The sequence below is a fragment of the Scomber scombrus genome, chromosome 2, assembly GCF_963691925.1.
Source record: "Scomber scombrus chromosome 2, fScoSco1.1, whole genome shotgun sequence".
Taxonomy (NCBI): Eukaryota; Metazoa; Chordata; class Actinopteri; order Scombriformes; family Scombridae; genus Scomber; species Scomber scombrus.
This window is the reverse complement of record NC_084971.1, coordinates 24,547,351-24,570,514: the sequence shown is the minus strand read 5'-3', so window position 1 is coordinate 24,570,514 and position 23,164 is coordinate 24,547,351. Positions and strand designations below refer to the sequence as shown.

General features: G+C 39.6%; 1 protein-coding gene across 3 annotated transcripts in view; it reads left to right on the top strand.

Moving 5' to 3' along the window:
* Positions 1-23,047, top strand: part of lrba (LPS-responsive vesicle trafficking, beach and anchor containing) — a 184,977-nt gene extending 161,930 nt beyond the window's left edge. For 2 of the 3 annotated variants that reach the window (XM_062432960.1, XM_062432944.1), the window contains exons 48-56: positions 4,014-4,103; positions 6,040-6,217; positions 7,354-7,419; positions 9,119-9,274; positions 11,820-11,987; positions 16,336-16,437; positions 16,588-16,784; positions 20,420-20,571; positions 21,536-23,047. In XM_062432960.1, coding sequence (XP_062288944.1) covers positions 4,014-4,103; positions 6,040-6,217; positions 7,354-7,419; positions 9,119-9,274; positions 11,820-11,987; positions 16,336-16,437; positions 16,588-16,784; positions 20,420-20,571; positions 21,536-21,626 — 1,200 coding nt within the window. In that variant the 3' untranslated portion in view covers positions 21,627-23,047. The remainder of the gene's footprint in view (positions 1-4,013; positions 4,104-6,039; positions 6,218-7,353; positions 7,420-9,118; positions 9,275-11,819; positions 11,988-16,335; positions 16,438-16,587; positions 16,785-20,419; positions 20,572-21,535) is intronic. The other variant, XM_062432951.1, reaches the window with a different exon arrangement.
* Positions 23,048-23,164: the final 117 nt, after the last annotated feature.

Genomic DNA, 23,164 nt, shown 5'->3' with positions numbered 1-23,164 from the left:
TTAATTAGTTAAATAAACCAAAGCAGTTATCCCTGTGAGCTAAGCCAAGGCTCTCCTTCAACTATGTTTGTACGGAAGGAAGCATGCCCTGTCTGTGCACAAGGTGGAAACAGAGTTCCAGGCCTGGGGCTCGTCATGGCCGGGCGCTGGGGGTGGCTGAGGGCTACAGGAGCTTTGAGACTGAGGGCTTTGGGTCTGAAAGTGTCCCCAGAGTCTGCCATTACTGAGTGACAACTGTTTCAGCCTGAGCTGTGGTGTGGGCCAGTCGAGGCTGCATTAGGACAGGCCCTGGGGCTGTTCATTGTCAGGGGGATGGGTCACAGACTTGTGTGTGTGTGTGTTTTTGGTAGGAAAAGGTAGTAAATTGGAGAAGAGGTTTCTGTATTACCGGTTAGCTGGTTATGTATTCCTGCCACACTGTTTGGCAGAGGCAAGCTCCCATCCACCCAAACCCAAACACATACACACCCTACAGATTTGTATGGATCATACCTTGATATGTTTCTGCGTACACATATGTATGTATACATGTATTCACTGCCATGTGTATACATTTGTATATTTATGTGTGCTCATCAGCATAAATGCACACAGTTGTGTGTTTATGTGTGCATTTCTGTTCTGAGAGAAAGTTTGGAATATCTCAGCACAGATTAGGGAATGCTGTGGAAACCACTGCTGTGTTTTGCAAAACCATGATTACTTCCTGTCCTGCCTCTGCCGCAAGTCAAAATGTACCCCCCTGCCCCACCTCTAAGAGAACTGTGTGCGTATAGATGCATTTATGTGTTCATATGTGCAGCCTTATGCATGGCATACATGCACATCTGTGTTGCTTCTCAGTGAATAAAGAGAAACACACCCTGTGTTTTCTTCTCATCATTGTACAGGGCTTCCCCTCTTTCACATGTGATTATGGAAAATCCCACAGCCTCTCACACCAGCGACAAAACACAGAGCCCCATCTGAATTGTACAGCGTTTGCGTAATTCGGCAGAAGATGGGGGAAATATACCCACGCGAGTGAACCTGCTTTGACACATAGCCAAAGTCACTCACCAAATACAAGCCCCACTGGTTTATTTTCTTTGGACAATATACACCTCGCTGTTAAAAAAAATCATAGGAGTATGGATGTCTGGAACCGAAGTTACTGACTGCCACACGGCTTTCCTGCAATACAAAACCATTATAGTTATGATTTTTATTCTATTCATAGAGTTTGTGTTATTGGGTCAATTTGCATAAATGCAGCATGTTTTACATAGAAATCCATCTTGTCAAGTGGCTGAGTAAATCAAAGGGCAGGCTGTGACATCTGAGCCGAGGGCGTCTCAGCCATTTAAATGTATAGAATATAGAAAACCTTCATCAGACATGGGCCAGTGCCCCCAAAAGAGATTGGCCTTGTGGATGGCCCCTCATATAATCACCTAAGCATTGCATTGGCATATAGGGATAGGACATGCTGACCTAGACTCAGCCACTTTCTAACGTTCCACAGCCTCATAAATGTCAGGGCTGAACTTAATGAAGATAGGTTGAGTGACTTTGAGTAGTCTCTTCCACACATTAGCTTAAGCAAAATGCTTCACTCTGTAGGCAGAGGAGAAGGGAGGCACTTTGACCTTGAATGATGCACTGATGTCCTCTCACTAACAGACTAACTACGGATGGAAAATGTTATAATTGTCTGTAATGATGAATGTTGAGGCCATGCACAGAAGTGTTTGGCTCTTTGATATCATGTATTCATTAATTAAAAGATTTGGGGGGGTTTTGAAAACCTTTTATTCCCGTCCAACAGACCATTACACAGTGCTTTATCATGGATACTGACGCATCTCTTTTCATATGTTGCACACATGCATATGTTTAGATCACCATACAGTAAATGCACTTTTGGCCTGAAGACAAAACCACAGACACTCCTTCTAACAAGGAGAAGCTTTTAAACTCTCTTCAAGAAGTTTCCAATCAATGAAGCCAATATCAAACTACACACATTGCTTAACAGCTGCTCCTCTTGTGTCTTTGCAACATATCATGTTGTGAAATACAGATATTCAATAAATCTCATTGTTTTGTCTTTTTTTATTATCTTAGAAGCATAAATGCATGAATGCAAACCATATCCTGTTCTCCATTTTATATAGACGACATTTTCAGCCTACTAAGAGAGATTTAGATATGAAACATGTACAGCGAAAGGAGAAGAAAATTGCTTAACTGACAGAGTGAAGAAAGTGCACACAAAGTAAAGAAGATGAACAGAGTCGAATATGATTTCCTTAGTTTCTTTGTTCAACATTCACATAAAAAAATACTGTCCATATTGATTTTTGGGTGTGCAATTTCTTCCAGTAAAGAAGCTAACGAAGCCTTGACAGTTGAGATCGCTCCCTGGTCTCTGGTTAGTTTCAGACAATGGGTATGAGCGCACTAACTTCCCAAACTTTTTCTCATGGAAATACCATATGCAGGCCTCAACCATGAGCTCATTCTCGCAGGCCCCGCCAAGTCAGGCTCAAACATCTCAGCATACACACACAAGCTGTCACTCCCACGCAGCCAGTCACAGTGCACACCAACGTACTGACAGGTCTGTCATAATTTTGTATTGGCCATTTTATTTCTGTTCATCCCCTTTTATAAACAATCCATCATACTCTATCTGTCTCACTCATTTTTTATTTTACCTCTGTTTTATCACCCTGAGAATAAACTCTATTCTGCTCTGCTTTGTGTCACTTGATTGGATTTAATTCAGTGAGAAAAAGAGTTAAGATTCTTCTTCACTAAATTACATTTTATTAAAGCAAAAGAAACATTTAATTATGCTTCTGATGGCCAATTAATAGTAGTGCTAAAACAATTCTGTTGGCAACAATTTTGATCATCTATTTAATGTTCATCACATATAAAGCAAAAAATACCAAACCTCCAGCTTCTCAATTGTAATGAATTGTTGCTTTTCTCTGTTTTATATAGTTGCACCACTGAATACTTTTGGCTTTGCACTATTTATTAGATAAAATTAGCAATTTGAAGATGTCACCAAACAGCTTCTGTTAAATTGTGATAGGTATTTTTTGCTATTTTCAGACATTTTATGAATTAAAACATGAGTGAGAACACTGGCGTAGCCCCATGCATCCACACACTGCTGTGGGTGTGTTTCATCCTGTTCTAGTTGGCCTGACAGTGAGCTGTGTGATGATGTCCAGAGGCTGCTCGGCCGGCGTCTGCTCTGACATTCCTATACCTCTTCATTAACACCACCTAACCAGCCTGCAAGCCCGTCTGTCCCTGCCCTCATCTGATTCTGTGTGTGGTTGTGGAGGATAAATTGGTGTGTGTGTGTGTGTGTGTGTGTGTGTGTGTGTGTGTGTGTGTGTGTGTGTGTGTGTGTGTGTGTGTGTGTGTGTGTGTGTGTGTGTGTGTGTGTGTGTGTGTGTGTGTCTGTGTGTGTGTGTGTGTCTGTGTGTGTGTGTGTGTGTGTCTGTGTCTGTGTGTCTGTGTGTCTGTGGGTGTGTGACAGACAGTGAGAAAGTATGTGTATATGTATGAGTGTGGACATGTATGCTTGAACTCAAGTGGATGCATTTTTCCCTCGCTGCATTGGCCTTTTTGTTCCTCTCTTGGTTTTGGTTTTGTTCAGCCGCAGTAAACTTAGATTGTTGAGCAATTTCATTACTCAGGTATCTTCCCCTTTAACACCTCTATTTACGAGATTTTTGTACAATTTCTTTTTTATTTTATTTCTTTGGGTTATCCAAAAACTCACATCACCATGTGGTTATTTGATCTGTTACTGTAAATAAGTTCTATCCATTTTGAAATATATAAGATATCATACGAAGAACATTTTATCCATATTGCCCAACCCCAATATAATCTTTTGAGACATCTATACTAACTCCCTATTTTTACTTAAATTCTGAGGCACAATGATACAGAATATCATGTTTTTTCTTCATCTTTCCATCATGTCTCCCTTTCTGTCTCCTTAGGCTGTGGAGTCTCAAATTAGGAGTTTTGGACAGACGCCCTGCCAGTTACTCATCGAGCCACACCCACCCCGAAGTTCAGCCATGCAAGTGGTGAGTGGTGCATGCACATATATGCAAACAGATAATCTTAGAAAACACACTGTACCTACTGTACCTGTAATCCTCCTGTCTGAAAGGACTTCACCCTGATGTTGATACGCTGCTTTTGACTCATTCTTTTCATCTTTCATGTATCCTATATATTATCCTACATATATATTTCATCTTTTATCCCCACTTTCTCTGTCTACGACTGTGGGAAAATAAAGTATTTGGTTAGAAAGCATCTCCTCTCTCATCATTAGAGAGGTGTGTTTGAAAGAGAAAGATCACAAGAATTTAGGTGCGTGTTTGTTTAGTACGGCTTCATGCTGGAAACCTGGGACTGAGCCAGATTTTCCACCCGAGCTGGAAGCAGAGGAGATCAACGAAGGAGAGCAATGAACAGCAGTCTTGAAGTGACAGCTTTTTAAGGGCCAAGGAGTACAGTCAGTGTGCCTGCTTGTGATGGACCAAGGCCCCATGAGTCCCTATTAGTGTGGTGTCCCTGTGGCGCTGACAGCTGGCTGTAGACCACCACCCAGTGCACACATGCACACACAGACAAGAACTCAGTCTCAGGCTTTGAATCCGCCTCACTTATGGGCAAATTCCTATGAAATGTTTTTATTTTTACTCCACCACATATAGTTTTCAAACATAATATTCAGACGCCATTATTCAAACATATTTCTAACCCTCCCTGCAGCTCCGTATTCCTTCAGAACACCCTGTCCTCTTTGCTTTTACATGTTCTTGCTCTTTACTTTCTCTCCATCCTCTCTCATGTTGAGTGCGTTGTCAGAGTGTCGGCATCTGCCCATGCTGGTGGTAATGATACTGTCAGTGCGTCTGGTTAGCTGTCAGACACACCGGATTTACTCAGGTCTGTTCCTGATGTTAAACACTGATGTTACTCTTCTTTACACGCAAGGAGGAAAATGGCTGTCTGTTAGAGCTGCTTAGTACAAACACTCTGTAAATGGCTATATATGAGCTGCTGTCTAACCAGAGGAAACAGTCTGATGGGTCAATGAAATCACTTTTTTGTTATGACTATTTTGTACTTCGCCTCTCCTTACAGTTTACTTTATTTTAACATGCATTATATTCTTTTTGCATACATTGATAAAACTTCAAAAGAGAACTGAAAGGACAAATTCATCAAAAACAGTTTTGATCATTAATTGTTTCTTTAAGTCATTTAGTGTATCAAGCAAAAGAGCCAAAGTTGGTTCTCGTTTATCAAATGTTGAAATTGGTTTCTTTTCTGTTTCATGGCTTTACAGCTCTCTGAATTTTTATTTACCAAAAATTGTTTTATTAATTATGAATATAAATGCCTTCATGTGCTGTATTCTGTAGCACAGTGTACAAATATACCTAAGTCTGACTTAAAACAATACTCACATGAACATATGTACATTGTAAGAGTAACTGGTTCACTGTAATCATTTCATACTGGCTGTAAAGAAACGTCTTACTTAAGTAATTCAAGTGTGAGAGATGAAAGGACAACAGTATTGTGTAAAAGGGAAATCCAAAGCTGATAAGAGATTTTAGCGTTCTGAGTTAGACAAATCAAGTGGGAATCTTCTATCTTTTTGTGTTTCTCTTAGAGTCTTTGTTATCTTTTTCCCTGATGTATCTTCATAAGAGATCTACTGTATTGCCTTTTCTTTACAAACTCTATATCAAGCTATTTTTTTACTAGCTTTGCTGTACTACTTACTGCTTACTGCTATCCTGCTTAAACTTCCTAACTTTCTTTCTTTCCTTCTCTTTTCTCCATCTCCCGCTCATTTTTCCTCGCTAACACCGGCCGTGGCTGCTTCCCTCATCTTTTTATTTTGCTCTTTGTCTTCCGCTCCATATCTTGGTTCTTTTCCTCTCTTCCCTGCATCCCATTGTCCATCCTTGGTGGCCTGAACAGTATCTTCTCCTGCAGAGCCCGCTGATGTTTACGGAACAGATGCAGCAGGATGTTATCATGGTGTTAAAGTTCCCATCCAACTCTCCTGTGACGCATGTAGCGGCCAACACCCAGCCGGGTTTGACATCACCCGCCATAATCACAGTCACCGCCAACCGCCTCTTCGCTGTCAACAAGTGGCACGGCTTGACAGGTATGACATTTATGTCCATGCACACTTATATTTGGGGGTTTCAGATTGTTGTTTCTCTTATATAAAAGATCCATTTAAGTGGAAGAATTAGTTCTGTGATTTTATGCCATTGTGGTTCTGCATCAGATTGACCTCAAAGGCTATTTTTCAGCATGAAAAGACAATCAGTGTCTTTTGCTACCCGGAATCATTTTCATACTTCCTCGGTTCACCTCTCCTCTATACTCAAGTGTCTAATTTATCTGAGGATTGACCCGTCTCGTCTCTATAGGATGGACGTTGATTTGGGAGACATTTGACTGTGTCTACTGGATAGCAGTATCAAATGTGACACATGCAGCAGCCAGCATTAGGTCTCACGTCCACCTCCATACATCAGCCTCTCACTTCACAAAACCTTATTTACCCAACATCCATCCTGCCCTGGAAGAAACATTAAATTTGATATCTCTGAATTTATGGGGATGAAGACTGATCAGTTTTCAGTAGAATACAACCTCAGTCATGCGGACCACAGACCAGACTGATCAACTTAATTGGTTTAGTGAGCTAGCATAACGGTGTTCAGAGGTAGTTCTTTAATTGCATGGATTTACTGGAGTCTTCACATTGCTTTTTCAGGTGTGGGGCAGGGAACTCAATTTGTTCTGGGAACTTGTGATTGTGAACAATTGTCTCTATTTTCAGACATTTTACAATGTGAATGATTAATTTGTTAATTGAAACAAATAATGGAGGGGTCTGATTTATAATGAAAATAATCATCATCATGTTTCATTTCCTACCAAGGGGTTCAAAGAAATGCTGTTTTATGTTCTTATACACGTGAATACACAGGTGTGCCTCTCAGTACCATAATATGATTCTTTTTAGCAGAATATTACAGCTGCTTGTCGCTAAAGTGACTTGGTTCAACAAAGAGATTTCTATTGCAGCTTAAAATATTTTTTCTATGTCCTTTGTAGCTTTTTACATAAATAATATCTTATTCATGAAAGACATCTTGGACCAGTAGCAGTGACACTGTGACTTTGTGTTTATAATTTCCAGTGTGTTATAATGAACTGAAACCCAGCATCTACTTCACAAGGCCACACGATTACAATATTAATCCAATCTGTCTTCTTCTCTGTCAGGTCATCAGAGCTCAACAGTGCAGGACCAGCAGTACCAACTTCCTGTGGAAATTGACCCTTTGATAGGTATGCTGTCATTTACGACTGTAAGAGAATCCACACACGTGTATTCTGTACACAGTGTGAGCTCATATATGCATGAAATGATTTTTTGTGTGGATTTGTGTATGAATCCTGTTGGCATCTTGGTGACTCATGGCAGTCTGCAGCGATGTGTCCCTGGACAGTAGATTAGAGTTGTTTCTCAGCCTGTGCCCCAGTTCACTCCTCATGATATAGGCCCTGCTCTCACACTAAACCATTTGCATGCAAATTGGAATGCAATGAGCTGTGGCCTAGGCCGGCATTTCATCATCAACTCCCCCTCTTTCTCCCTCCCCACCGTCCCCTCCCTCCCTCCCTTTCTGCATCCTCTTTGGTTTAATTTGAGCGGAGGGAAAGGACGCGTGTCAATGGAAATGAATATGAATGTGGTAATAATGTGTGATTGAGAATGCACGGCGGATGGCTGTCAGGACAATATGGGCGCCTCTCATCCTTCACGACTTGTTGATGAGCAGGAGAAGAGTGCCGAGCCGCAGTGATGTATGGGATGCACTGGCGGAGCAGAGAGAGACGAGCCACTTCTATCCGCTCCCGCCCTCGCCTGCGTCGCTTCTTGCAGCCCCTCACAGTCTCACGCACATCTGCAAAGAGGGCTGTTCTTTCTCTGTAGATGTTGTGGTCACTCTGTCTCACCAGAGCATTTTCACTTCTTTTTTTTCTCCAAACACTTGACTACTGAAAATAACCAGGGTTTAGTTTCACATATTTATCTTTATCGCCACGCACTGTATGTCTTTTCCTTACTGCCTATGTGTAAAGACAGTATAAAAGAAATCTTTGAGTGTCTCAGTACTTACACTTTCAGCACAAGGTTTTATGAGTGCATTCCTGTGCATATTATTTGTCATTTAATCTTTAATATTTTTATTGTATTTGTTTTGTTGCTATGGCTGTTTTCTCCCATGTCACACACTAAAGCATAAATAATATACTATATGACATATTGTTTTGCATTTATAGGTATGCGTGTGTGTTTTGGGGGAGGTAGCAGAGATCTTTGTGCTTGTCAGTAATATATTTACACTGTTTGCATTCCAAAAGGAGTGTGAGTTAAACACACTAAATTAAGGATGAGTGTTGCACCAACTGTGGATTTGGGAAATGTTAAGAATTTATTGAAATATTAGTTGTTGGAGGCACACTGGACTTTCTCAGTTTACATACTAGAAAAGCTTCTCGGACACCTGTTCTCCAGTGCTTTTGACACCACTAAATAAGGAATATTTCACAACTGACACATCTGTCTAGAAAAGAAAAAAATAGATACCACTTACAGAAAAGAGAGAATGTCAGTAAATTTGCTTTCTAACCAACCACTGACTAAATTACACAACCAAGATGAATTGGCAGTGTGTGTTCTGAATTGATTGGTACATATTTATTTTGTGAAGACTGTGCATGCCCTATCATTACTCAGACCCTCATGGAAAATGTGAAATCCCATAAACCTAACCTTCAGGGTGTTTTATGTATTCTCTCCCAAATCTTCTTTGCACTGTGTGGTGAAACTTGAATGGAGGAGTTCCTTGAAAATAGCTCATATACGTAAACCGTAAATTATACTTTTGTGTGCATTTGTACATTTTCAACCCCTAACCTTTTATTTGCTCATTTTTTAATCCCTCTCCTCTCCTCTCCTCTCCTCTCCTCTTCTTTACAGCCAGTAACGTGGGCAGCCATCGTCGTCAAATCTCAGACCTGCTGGACCAGAGCATTCAGATCAGCTCGCAGTATTTCGTCATCACAGCCGACAACCGCTTCACCCTTCTGTGTGGCTTCTGGGACAAGAGCTTCCGAGTCTACTCCACTGACACAGGTACTGTACTGGGTAACCCTTGTGCTCTTGACCCCCAAAGTCCTTGACTATGTCACTGACTCTGTTGTCCCCTCTGTTCTACAAAGCTTCAAGAATCTGTCAGCACAGTGTTCTGGTTTTCTGGTTTGTACCTTAGCTTTTTTGGTTAATCTTGTTGCTTTCATCAGTGTCATTTCCAGTTACAGCAAGCACCAGTTTTCACTGGAAAAACCTCCATTAAACCCATGTGTATGTGTGTATGTGTGTATGTGTGTTATGTATATCCATTACCAAACAGCAGGCACTACCCCAAGTGGCCAGAAAATCTTTAAATATAATTAAATATAACTACTACTTTCGGCAAAACGGGACTATACTGTTTGGTCAAAGCAGAAAATAAATGTGTTTATGCCAAAAATTGCTCTAATTCGCTGTTAGTGTCTGGGTTGGCATAGAATGGCATGAACCCCATGAGCTACATCCAGATGTGCTGTTGGAGAATTTAATTATTGCACTAATATCAAACTATAATGGCCACATTGCCTTGAAATTTACTGACCACATGTCACTCCTTTTTTTCTTTTTTTTTTAAACCCTCAGACCAAAATGTCAACTCTGATGCTGCATAAACAAATTGGCAGATTGCTATGAAATTTGATGAACACATTCATGCTATTAAGGGGATACAAATATGTGATGTTAATGAGGCTCCATGGTCTTTCCTCTAGCACCATCCTCAGGACAAACCTCTTATTTTTAGTCGTTGTGTTGTGAAATGAAATGAACATTGCACAGCCACCTTTAGACTGAGGCCTTAAATTATTCTAAATTCATTAAACAATACAGTATCTCTGCTGTTTGTTATTCCACAGATGGTTGCGTTGTGCTTACTGCACTGAGCTGCACTATACTGTCACTTTTGAATTGTTTTACGTTTGCACAATTACTTGATACTTTTTTTTCCACTTCAGAGAATCTATTCTGTCAACCGCTTATTGTAGCCTAATATTGTTAAAGTATGATAAACAGTTGAACTGCATCATAATTTTAAGTTAATTTCGATTTGTTGCCCAAAACATAGCCTCAATTAGCAACTAGCACAAAAGTCTGTTTTCAGGTTTAAAGCCACTGTGTCTAGTTGTTCTTATGACTTTGTGTGTTTAGTGTAAATTGTTTCACAAACACTGATTGCAAAAAATGTTATTGGACAAATAATATTAGCCTCAACATACTTTATATAATCTTAAATTAACATTTAAAACAATATTCACCCTTCATGAATATATACTGTGCAGTATGTCTAAAGATACTTGCATACACACAGATGAATGCAAGAATTTTTAGACACATACAGACACATACACACACAAGCTCTCACATAGACGCCATCAGGTCAGGGGTCCTAAATGAAACTGTCTGAAGCTTCATCTCCATACCCCACTCCTCAACTCTTCTCCCCAGCCCCATTCAGAATCCTATACACATCTACACAACAGACTCCGAATCAATTTCTACAGGCCAGGGCCTCCCTGTCTTTAATCGGGGAGGGGGTGAAGGAGGGATGGGAGCGAAGAGATAGCTCTATTGTGTGACTGCCACTGGGGTGTACGACTGGAACATGAACACAGTTTAATAGCACCCGCTCAACAGCTGCCACCAAGGTCCCTAAAGCCCCCAGGTTAAAGAACTGAGGGATTTTATCAATTACAAGACTCGATTGGTACACATGCACAAAACATACAGGCTCCTACGCCTGCGTGCACACACATCCGATTTAATTTGTCTGTGTGCATGCAAGTGTGTGTGTGTGTGTGTGTGTGTGTGTGTGTGAGAGCTGAAGAGTGTGTTTAATATGAGGTGCATGGCAGCCATTATCGCTGCAGCCATGATTACTTATTTTCAGTGTTTATAAAGATGTCAAACATTTTACAGCTTCGATGTCTCCCCCCCCTTTGGAAGTTTAGTCAGTGACCGGCCCACTTTCATAATAATCCTCATCTTTTCAGAGATACAACTTAATTATCCAATGGAGAGTGATTTTGACACCCAGACAGAAATGTCATGTGCTGCAAACCATCTACTGTTTGACTGCAGAGGTCACACTATGAGGAGCGTAATGAGTATTAGACAGCTCGACAGTGAAGCTGTGGCTGGAAATCTGACAGCAATTAGCCTCTATATATATACACATTGAGCTCACTGCATATACACACACACACACAGAGACACACACACATAGATGGAACAAATATTTATGTATATATACAGTATATATATTCTTGTCTGAATTAGTGTAGAAGTCTAATCTTGTGTAGATCTTGTAGACCAACGAGCCAAACAGACCGATGATCATCAAACACATGTTGGAGGTTAAAAGAACTCCATCTAACAAAAACGTATTACTCAGTTTTTGTTTTAAAAGTGCAATATGTCTGTATGTATTACAACCATACTTTTTACGTCGCTCAAATGTTGTAATTTATTTAAAAAATGCATCATTCATTTCTTGTTTTTGGGCAATTTTATATTGGATATAAACAATGTGTGTATTTGTGTGCTTTTGCAGGCAAACTGACTCAGATAGTCTTTGGGCATCGTGACGTGGTGACGTGTCTGGCTCGCTCTGAGTCTTACATCGGAGGAGACTGCTACGTCCTGTCAGGCTCCAGAGATGCCACCCTGCTGCTCTGGTACTGGAATGGAAAGCACAGCAGCATTGGAGAGAGCCCCGGCAGTAAGTATACGTCCGTTATGTGCACACACTCATACACACACTCACGCACGGGTATTCTCGGAGTGCTCACTCTCCCAGACAGTTGTGAGTGTGTGATTTACGGCCTCCCTCTGTAAAGTAACAACTAGTTTCGTCTGACCAAGCCAGGCCTCCTGCATACAGATTGGATTTCGCTGCACTGTCGCACCAGGAACAGCTTTTGATAATGTGTTTGAGATTGTGGCTAAGTGTTTCCGTGAGACCAGATATCGTGTGTTTGTGTGTGTGTGTGTGTGTGTGTGTGTGTGTGTGTGTGTGTGTGTGTGTGTGTGTGTGTGTGTGTGTGTGTGTGTGTGTGTGTGTGTGTGTGTGTGTGTGTGTGTGTGTGTGTGTGTGTGTGTGTGTGTGTGTGTGTGTGTGTGTGTGTTTGAGAGAAAGAGAGAGAATCTGTCTTTAATGTGAGTGAAAGTGAGGGCCACTTAGAGACGTTAAATGTGACGTTGGGGGTCGTCGGCCAGCCCATGAAAGTTCACCACCATCTGAGGGCCACGGGGTCACGCTAGTCGATAAAAGTGAAAAATGTCACGGGCCTCCCTTACGTTACCATAACATATGGCATTGGCCATGATCAAAGCATTGCACACACATTGCTCAGTCCTTAGCCTCCTCTGTGCTAATTTGGTCAGCTTAGATTGGCGTACATGTTGTTAAGTGATCCATTACAAATGGGCTGAAATTTATGACAAATTGTGATTTGGTTAATAAGCCACATTGGTTTTTGATTTGGAGGACAGAGCCTAGAGGATTTTTTTCACTTATCTCATTCATGCTGATGTGGGATGTTAGTATCAAGGAAAATCTTTTCATGCCGACAAGTTAATTCATAGGGATTTTTTTTCTCTTTGAAATGAATGGATAAATATTTTTGGAGTGGTGGAGAAATATGAACCACATTTTCATTCTCTGTTCATATTTTCTATTATTTTAATGAATGAATGAATTTAACAGAACTTCTGACTGACGTACATGCACCATGGAAGTTGTTGTCTACTAAATTTGCATTTCCTGAATGTTGCAAGGTAACGCACGTTTTTAAGTGAAATGACACAAGTAATTTTCTGAGAATAGACTGTATTTTGACAGATTTATAGTATTTTTAATTTGCTAAATACGAGTCTGGGTGTATATTCCCATGCATGTGCTGTACATGTTATTGTAAGCGTGCGTGCGTATGTGTACGTGTGTGTGTGTGTGTGTGTGTGTGTGTGTGTGTGTGTGTGTGTGTGTGTGTGTGTGTGTGTGTGTGTGTGTGTGTGTGTGTGTGTGTGTGTGTGTGTGTGTGTGTGTCAATCTAACCTCAGTCAGCTTAGTGCAGTTACCACGCTGAAGCTAGAGGAACAGACAAAGCAGTCGTCATCCCAACCCCTCACCACCACAATGTGATGCTCCATTGCCCCAGACCACAGGAGGCTCCCCCAAGACATGAGGCACTGGTGCACACACGCAAACACACACACATGCACACACACTAACATGTATTCACAAAATACATACAGACAACAGATTTTTCTTTATTCCTTTTCCAAAAAACTGAATGCTTTCAAGCGTAAGTCTGCACATATTCTTGAATGGGAACACATGCATATACGCACACGCATTCCTTTTCGTACATAATGCTCAGTGAATATCCCACACACTTCATAATCTTGACACAAATTCCTCTGAATGGCTGATATGCACATGTACACATTGACCTGTGCACACTTGGTTCCTGCTGCAGGCACGTTGTAGTGCACAGCGACTGAAAGATTCCTCAGACACCACTGCCATCTGCTGGTCACAGCGAGAGTGACACTTATTAGTGATATCAGATGTATTTTTGAACACTGAAGATTTGTTTTCATTAGTAGTGCAAGCTGGACTGATGTTGGAGTATAGGTGTACTGTAAATTATTTACCATTTAATTTGTGCAAATAGTTTAAGTCCACAAAATTTCAATATTCACACACAATTGCTATCCTGGTTTGATTTCTATTCTTCACAATACTGATGAAATTACTGATAAAATGATTCAAAAGAGATTCAGATTAGATTCAGTTTCGGCTCTACGACCCCCAGTTTGAAAACTATTGAAGTATATCAAAACATGTAGACAAACAAACATAATTTAAATATATTTCATTAATATTTTTCTTGAATCCAAATTTGTCAGTGAGGTTGAGAAATTACAAAGTTTTGACATTCAAATACTCAAACTATTGTAATACTCGTGTTATTCCAGATATATTATATATTCCCTATTTAGCAAAATAATGGCTTTTTACATTAGTCTTTATAAATATAAATAGAGAGATGGTAAGAAAGTAGGCTATATTACCTCAGAACAGGGGATCCAAAATTAACACACACACACACACACACACACACACACACACACACAAACACACACACACACACACACACACACAAACAATCGCACACACAAACACACCTTGTCTTCACTTGTCCAGATAGTTGATACCCTCCACAGTGACCCAGCTTTGGTCATATACAGGTATGAAATTATAATCAGATGTGGCCCTAATTCAAACCAAATGGCAGGTAGTGGATCAAAAGGTTAACTGATACACCAATATATCAGCTTTATTATCTTCTCTGAGTGAAATCCAACATCATGCTTTAATCCACAAGCTTGTTGGCCATGAGTTAGCTTTTAGTGACATTGAGGATGTTAGCCCATTAACAAAATGAAATATAGATGTTTAGGCTGGCGGTATGGTTCTCAACAAAAATGTAGACAGCTGACACTTATTTGCAAGGAACGAGTTAAAATGGTCAACAACTGTGAAAAACTTTTTTTAAACTTGCTCAGTAAAAAAAAAAAATCTGATTATGATCAAGTTTAGTATTTGAGCATTATTTATTATTTACAATATTTTCATGTTTTTTTTAAATAATTTTGGTTACTATTTACTTTTTTTGGCTATATACTGTATGTATAGATCAGATAGTTTTTTTGGATTTAAAACACTGCTGACATGGTTTTTATATGTTAGCAGAGTTTAGCTTGCCCTGTAGTTTACCTTTTTACAAGCGGGTTCGGTGAGCAATATGGTCTGAATGGAGTCTTTCTGCTAAATCTAATTAAGGTTTAACAGTAGCTGTGGCTTTTGGGAAAAGGTATGTCTTATTAGCGAACCCGAACTGAGTTTTATATCATATAATTGAATTAAAGAGTGGACTACATTAACAGACTGAACATTTTAATCAAGTCAGCAAGAAACTACACTTCATTATGTCCCACAAAAATATTTATAAATGCCATTTACAGAAAGTTATTAATTTTATGGATAACCATATCCATTACTTACAATGCCCTGGAGCTATTTGGTGTTAGTACACAATTAGTAATGGAAAAATAGAGTAAAAGAATTTAGACTTTAATCAGTGTCATTGCCCTGTGTTCTTCTTTTTTGAGATGAACTTGACCTCTGACAGAAAAGACGACAGGGTCACTAAAGACAAGACCCCCTCCCTGAGACTTCAGCCTCTAATGAACTCCATGCTCTGGTTCAAGGATGCAGCCTCACTTTTGGCCGCCACACATACACTCACGGCTCTGCTGACGTGCACAGTTACTCGTGTTTTACATAATTATTTATACGCAGGCATCCAGCTCAAAACTTTGAGGCTAAAACATGTTTGGATACAGCTTCCATCTGCAATGAATCCCCCTAAATTTGTTAAAAAAATAATCACATTTGTTAGAAACTAATTACATGTAATAATGCATACGTGTGTTTTTTTGTGTGTGTGCTTGCACAGACAGAACAGACAGACGGAGAAGTACAAGGCGATTTTGTTTTGTCGCTCGCCCTGACAGCTCAAACAAAAACAAAATCACACAAACTTCATGACTTGGACCATTACTTACTCCCTCTGGCTCTCTCTCTCTCTCTAGCTCAGAAACATCTGGATCCAGTGAAGGCAGTCAGTGGGAGAAGGTTTTAAAGATAGGGAGAGGCGGTGGGTGTCAAGTGCTAGAAAGGGAGAGTTGCTTAGGGCAGAAATGTGTGTGCAACAAACTACAGTACCAATGCATCTACGTAAAATCAATTTAAAAACAATTTACACTGAGGTGAAAAATGACCAACCTTTTGACATTGTTTGTTTTTAAACTCATACTGTTTTGACATGTCTTCTCATGCTTCTTCATAATACTTTTTTATTTTACTGAACTGCCTTCATCTTCTAATGCCAGTGTTATTCTATTAGTGACTTACTGGTGTTTTTGGGAATGGTAATGGTAATACACATGTGATGTTGTGCTTGGTAATGGATAAAACTATTTTGTTTGTGTTTTCCTAGCAGAGTTTACCACACCGCGAGCCATTTTGACTGGCCATGACTGTGAGGTGACGTGTGCAAGTGTGTGTGCCGAGTTGGGCCTTGTCATCAGTGGCTGCAAAGGTAAGATTGTCAGTCTTTCTGTGTGATTATGTCCAAAATGTACATTTATACTTAACAGCTAAAATGCACTCACCAATGTGGAAGATTACCTGATAGCAACAACTACACATTGAATTTGAATTTTTATAATTTTGTCTTATCTATATGCAGAGGGTCCTTGTCTGATCCACTCTATGAATGGGGACCTGCTGCGGACCTTGGAGGGCCCAGAGCGCTGCCTTCGACCCCGCCTCATCCAGTCCTCCACTGAGGGCCACTGCATGATTTACTACGACAAGGGACAATTTTGTCTCTTCAGTGTCAACGGAAAACTGCTGGGACACATGGAGGTGGACGACAGCATCAAGGTGAGGAAACGCACATGTTTTCAGGAGCATGCATGTGAACGTGTACTTGCACATGTATGTCTGCACCACATCAGTGTAGAAAGTCCTTTCACTGATTAAAGGCTTTCTTATAGTTTGAGATCTAAGTAAGGTAAGGGTCGGCATGCCTCGGGGCAAACTGTGGCTTCACGTCTCTCTTTCCCTTTCACACGCATACAACAGGGGAAATGGTTCTTTTGATCTGGAGCTCTGTTGTCAGGTCAAATTGTGTTGGCGGCGGTGGTAAAGAACATTCCAAAGGAGTGGTCAGCCCTGGACACCTACACCATTAACTACCCTCCAGCGCAAGACGACACATTCCCCATTTCCCACATTTCCTCCCTCGTGGTTAGAGTGACACAAGATAGCGGCTACTGCCTTTGGTTTCCCGACCCGTTGTTTCCGGTCTGGCCTGGGAAATGTAAGCCGGCTCTGACAGACAGCCACACGCCTGTTTCCTATTAAGAAACCTCTGGTGCCCAGGCTCTTAACCTGCCAACCAGCCCACTCCTACACAAAGCCACAAATATATCTCGTATAAGATTTGATTAATGAGCACACCGAGAAAAATACTGATTGAATGCATTAATATCTTTGAGAGAGTAGGTAGTATTAAGTTTGTGGGTTGCAAAATACTTTATCGGGTCTTTAAGAGAGTTAATGATATTTTTACTTGTTGAGCTTTGTATTTCCTTTGCAAAATGTGAAGCTGTGACTTGGGAACTTTGCGGGCCACTCCAGGCCTTGTCAGCTCTCTTCTGCTGTTGTAAATTCCAGCCATGTCAGATGGCATTAGGAAAATCCTAACATTTTGGAGCAAGGCTGTGAGAGTCTCAACCCCCTCCCACTTCACCCCCTTAACTCCACCCCTCTGGTTTCTCCAACAGTATTTAGTGCACTAGTGTACATACCAGAATCAATCTTCTCAGCCCTCAGAGCCTCTGCACAGTATGACTCCAGGATAAATAAGTGTTTGTCCTGGCCTGCATGATCCACTTAGAAGGAGAGGGTAAAACTTAGAAATAGTGCGAGTGTATGCACTGTGAATTTATAAGGGTACCGAGTCAGAGGTTAGATGACAGGCTAACAGTCGTCATCCTAGTCTAATAGCAGAATCGAGTGACAGAAGCCATACTGAATGGATTACAGTCTTTTAAGTACTAGTATAACTCAGGCAGTGTAACCATTCCAGCAGTTTCTTTTTTTTTCACTGCCTGCGTCCATGTAACAGGGGGATTAACAGCATCATAAATTAAAGTTTTTACCTTCCGCAGTTTCAGAATCCACCCACCGTTCCCTGAAAGAAGTAGGAAATATGGGCATTAAAAGTGCATGTGTTTCTTCTGGAGTCTTTTTTTTTAGTCATCTGAGCCTGTGTAGCCATCTTGGCTCCCACAGAGCCATCGGCCATCTTGTTTGACCGCCCAGTGGCAAAGGGCTGATTTATAATGTCTGTCTGCAGCCTCCTACCTGGCCTGGCTGACATGTCTGCCAGCTCTCCTGCCTCCTGCTGGGCTTCAGTAAGGTCATGGACTCCATTAGTAGATACACAAATACATTAATAAAACAGTAACGTGTAAATCGTTTTTACGTTCTTTTTCTTTTTTTTCAATATAATTTTGCAGCAAACCATCTCATCATGCAGAATATTTCTAAGCAATGATAACTGTGACTGCTCATTAAATCAGCTTAAAGCTGCACGAGTCAATTATTTTTTATTCACAGTGGATTAAGTGATTATATGCTACATGAAAGTGGTCACTAATAGTAATGAACCCACAGATAATTATCATCCTAATGTGCAGTTCCCCTCTGCCCTGAGTGTTTTAGTCTTTCAGTTCAGTGTTTTGGTTTTACGGCCCACAGCTTTATGTTGTTGACTCTCACTGCTCTCATCAACCCTGTTTACAGACACAGCAGGCCGAAAAGACATGACAAACCTACTGTATGTTGCTTACTCATTACCAAATGGCAGCCAAGAAAAAGTTAGAAATTAGGTAGTGCAGCATTTAAAGACTGCAGAGCAAGAAATATACCTCAGGTGTTGGTGCAGAACAGAACGGAGGTAAAGTGAGTGTTAATATTGGCCTTACATTGATGGGTTAGTAAACAAGTGTAAGCTAACAGTTTCAATATAGTAACTTTATACAGTGATAATGTGTGTTATGTTTTCAGCTTCTTATAATACTGCTTTAAATTTACAATTTTTTGGTAGGTGTATTGAATCACATTCTCTCATGCACCAACTTGCACTACAATTCACTTCAAGTGCATTGATCATAACCTGTAGAATGGAGCATTATCTTCATCATTGTTGTCAGATTAACTCTAAATGTTGATGCATAAGAAAATTACTGTACACAAAACATAGACCCACACCACATAAATCTAAACAGTGCTGCACTCCGTCATGCTCCATTCTCAGCCATCTTGGATGATGATATACTGTAACGGAGGAATTAGGCTGGATTGATTCTCGAGACCTCCTGCCAGCGTGGAGCATGCGAGTGCATCATTGTGTGCCTATTTTGTATGTGTCTGTCTGTCTGTGTGTAAGTGCCTTCACATGCAAGCTTGTGTCTATCTTAAGTGAGTGCATGATGAGAAACAGAACTCATTTAATTTACAGTGTGGTAGGAAATTCCACAAAGGTTTTTATACAAAACATTTGCTTAATTTAGGCTCGACTCCTTCTTCCAATCCACTGTGTACTGCTCTTGAAGGGTTATTTATGTTTTCCTTACCAAGTCAAGTTCCTGAAAATGACTTGTTCCAACTTCAGAACTGAAGTTTCATTTTTCCATTTAATATGAGCCTGATTAAACACACATGCTGCTGATGATTGAAGTGTCTCTTGCTGAATCATTGCAAAGCAGCTGCAGCTGAAAGACGGCTGACTTCGGTGTCGTGAAACCACAAACGAGAAAAGCTCTAAATTAGTGTCATTTGCTTCTTTTAGAACTCACAGTCTGCCTCGTCATTTCATCAGCTACGGTTCCTTGCTGATTGATGCTCCTGACTGTATGAGTTTCAGCTTCCACTATGCACTGTGCCCATAATAGACTCCAACACACGATTTGATTTGTGTATATCTGATTCCCTGGGGACCCATTCAGCTGTTACAGTTTGCAGGAAAAGCAGATGAGACGAGTAAATCTCCGAGCCTCACTGTGGGGAGCCATCTTTGTTGCAAGTCAGAGTCTGTGTACAGAAAGCCCCCAAGGGGGGTGGCACTGACCTGAGATCTCTTGTCTGATCACATGACCTCACAGTGTGAGCTTTACTCTGACATAAGAGATAAACTGGTCCCAGATCACCAGTCCTATTCGGAGACAATTTATGCATGTGGTTCCAGGTTTAATAGCTCTGCTCCCATGTTTTTTTTTTCCTTTTGAGCACTGAAGGACAGGTAGCAGATAAATAAGATCAAAGGTTTTCACTTTGGAATGTCCTGTACAGTACATTTACCATTTGATTGACAACTCTTACCTATTTAAACACATTATGTTTATAAAAATTCCAGTGATTGAACCATGCCCAAACCAAAGTCAATAGGGAATTTTCAAGCTTATTAGAAAATAATCAATGATGACCCATGTCTCTGTGTTTTTTTCCAGGCCATGCTTCTCAGTCGTGATGGCCAGTATCTGCTGACAGGTGGTGATGGAGGTGTAGTATCTGTCTGGCAGGTCCACAACCTCAAACAGCTGTTCACTTACCCTGGCTGCGACGCAGGAATCCGCTCCATGGCCATGTCACATGACCAAAGGTAACCAACGCACACACACAAATCAAAACATCTCCACATAAAAAGAACAAATTCCTACAACCAGCAGTGGAAAAAGTACTTCAATTTTTAACTTATAAATAAATATTCTACCACAATGTGAAAAAAAAATCTATTACAGGTAAAAGTCCTGTTTTCAAAAATGTACTTCAGAAGTGTTGCAGGAAAAACAAATTAAGTATTAAACATACTCAAAGTTTTTTTAAAGTGTGATATATATTTACAACTAAAGTGATACATTGATTAATTGATGAGTTAATCAACAGAAAATGTATTGTTCATTAATTTATTTATTATTTAGGAAAAATGGAAAATACTTTTCTAGGTTTTATATAATTGTAAATGTGGAATATTTTGAGATTTGGACTGTCAGACAATTTATTTGAATAAACAATTTATAAAATAAATATAAGAATAACCAACAGATTAATAAGTAATGAAAATAACTGTTAGTTGCAACCCTTTCAATATTTTATTATTAGATTAATGCCTTAATATGTGGTGTTGCAGCTGTCAAGCATGAAATACAAATCTACTTTATACTAGTGAGTAGTTTAATCCATAACTATATTTTATAAGGTGATGGTTATGGTTACGTACCTGGATGTAAAATTTTAATATTCAAAGTAAATATAATTGTCATATAAACATAGTGGTGTAAAGAGTTCAGTAAGTCACTCTGAATTACTGTTATGTATGAAGTTACTTAAGATTAAATATATATATATAGTACTAGAACTTCCAAATTTTAGTATTTTAGTAGATCTACAGTACTTAGTTTCTACTACACTCTACTACTTCTGTATTCAAACAAAACAGGAAGACTAAAGCGTTTGCATTACAAAGTTCAAACTACATGTAAGAAAATAAATCCACAGCAAATAAAAAAATAAAAAATATATTATGGAAAGAAAACCTCATAATGTTCCCCTCTTATTCCTCTTAGGTGCATTATAACTGGCATGGCCTCTGGAAGTATCGTCCTCTTCTACAACGACTTCAACAGATGGCACCACGAGTACCAGACACGATACTGAGCTGGTGACGGCAAAAACTTGACTGACGTAGTTGGAAACTGATTTAAATCTGAACTGTTGCAAGTGTGAACTCTTATCAACGGCACTATTCTGTCTATATCCTGATATCCTGAATGTATCTCAATGAAAGAAGAAAAAAAATCTGTCCTGTAATAGAAAAATAATCAAACTATTTTTAAAAAGGGCATTGCTATATTTTGTAGCTCAGATAGAAAATTTTCATATAAATCATAGGGTGGGGGTTATGTTACTGTACGGTTAAAAACAAATCTATTTTTAGCTGTAAGAGTCTATTTTCATCTCCTCCGTAAAAGAAAAGAGGGATTTGTGGGGAACTAGTGAGAATCTTATCTCTTGATTTAAGAATCCAAATATTTGTGTACTTTAGGGTGAGTGGTTTTTGTTTTTTCAGTAGGTGTGTATGTGGGGAATAATTATTAAGCGGTCATTCACTTTTAACATGCTTTTTGCCATTTTGGTAACACAGCAGATACAGTAGATTTGAAATGTTTCAATAAATAATAAATGTATTGGACAGAAGGATATGCGAAAAGGTAATATACATATATATATATAAATCTCTATATATACTGTTTAAATGTAGTCCTCCATATTTAAAACCTCCATTCCCTCTGTACCTCTGTGCTTGCTAAGAGATTCTGTGCATGGCCCACTATTCATGTAAATCATATCAGAGCAGACCTATCACATTTTCATGTAATACTTTACACATCAAAACACAAAATTTCCCTTCATCACTGATGTTAATGATGAGCTTTATGTAGTGGAGGATGTAAGGAAACCATGGTAAAGATTATTCTCATTTTACATTTCTTTCCTAAATGACTGAAATTAGAAAATATTTTTTTTCTAAAAGTGGGATTCCTGACCATTATCTGTGGTGGAAAGAGTGAGTATATAAGATCTGAAAGGCACAGGCTAAATCCACACTTCTTTTTTTAATGTTTTTTTTTTTAACATCACTAAATGAAAATTGTATTGCATCCAGTGTCCAAGTCAACTCAGCGTCTTCAAAGTCCTCTTGAGTCCTGTCTCCAAAGCAGCTAACAGCAGAGTGAGATGTACAATGAAAGGAAGGACTTATTCCTTTTCAGTCCAAGGTTCTTTCTCCTCCCCATCACAGCAGTCTCGTTAACAGGAGGTGGTTATGTTGGGATGTGATTCAGCACTAAAGTGGTGATGAAACATTTTCCTTTGGCCCTCAGTAAAATAAACGTCCAACTGTATCTTTTTTTTTTTTTCTTTTTTTTGAGGAAACATTCCTTCAAAGTTTGTGGTTTGAATCTCCAATTATATAAAAACTAGTGACATCTGTCAACTGATATTTTTTGCAATCATTTTGGAGTGTTTTGTGTGCTGAATTCTGAGTTCTGACAATAAAATGGAATTTTATAACTTGACTTGTGCCGACATCTGTTTGTGTACTCTTTCATCAGCAACACATATGACTGTACTGCACCCTCTAGTGGCCAGTCTAATGGATGCAACCATTGTTTTTTCAGATATAATTCACCACA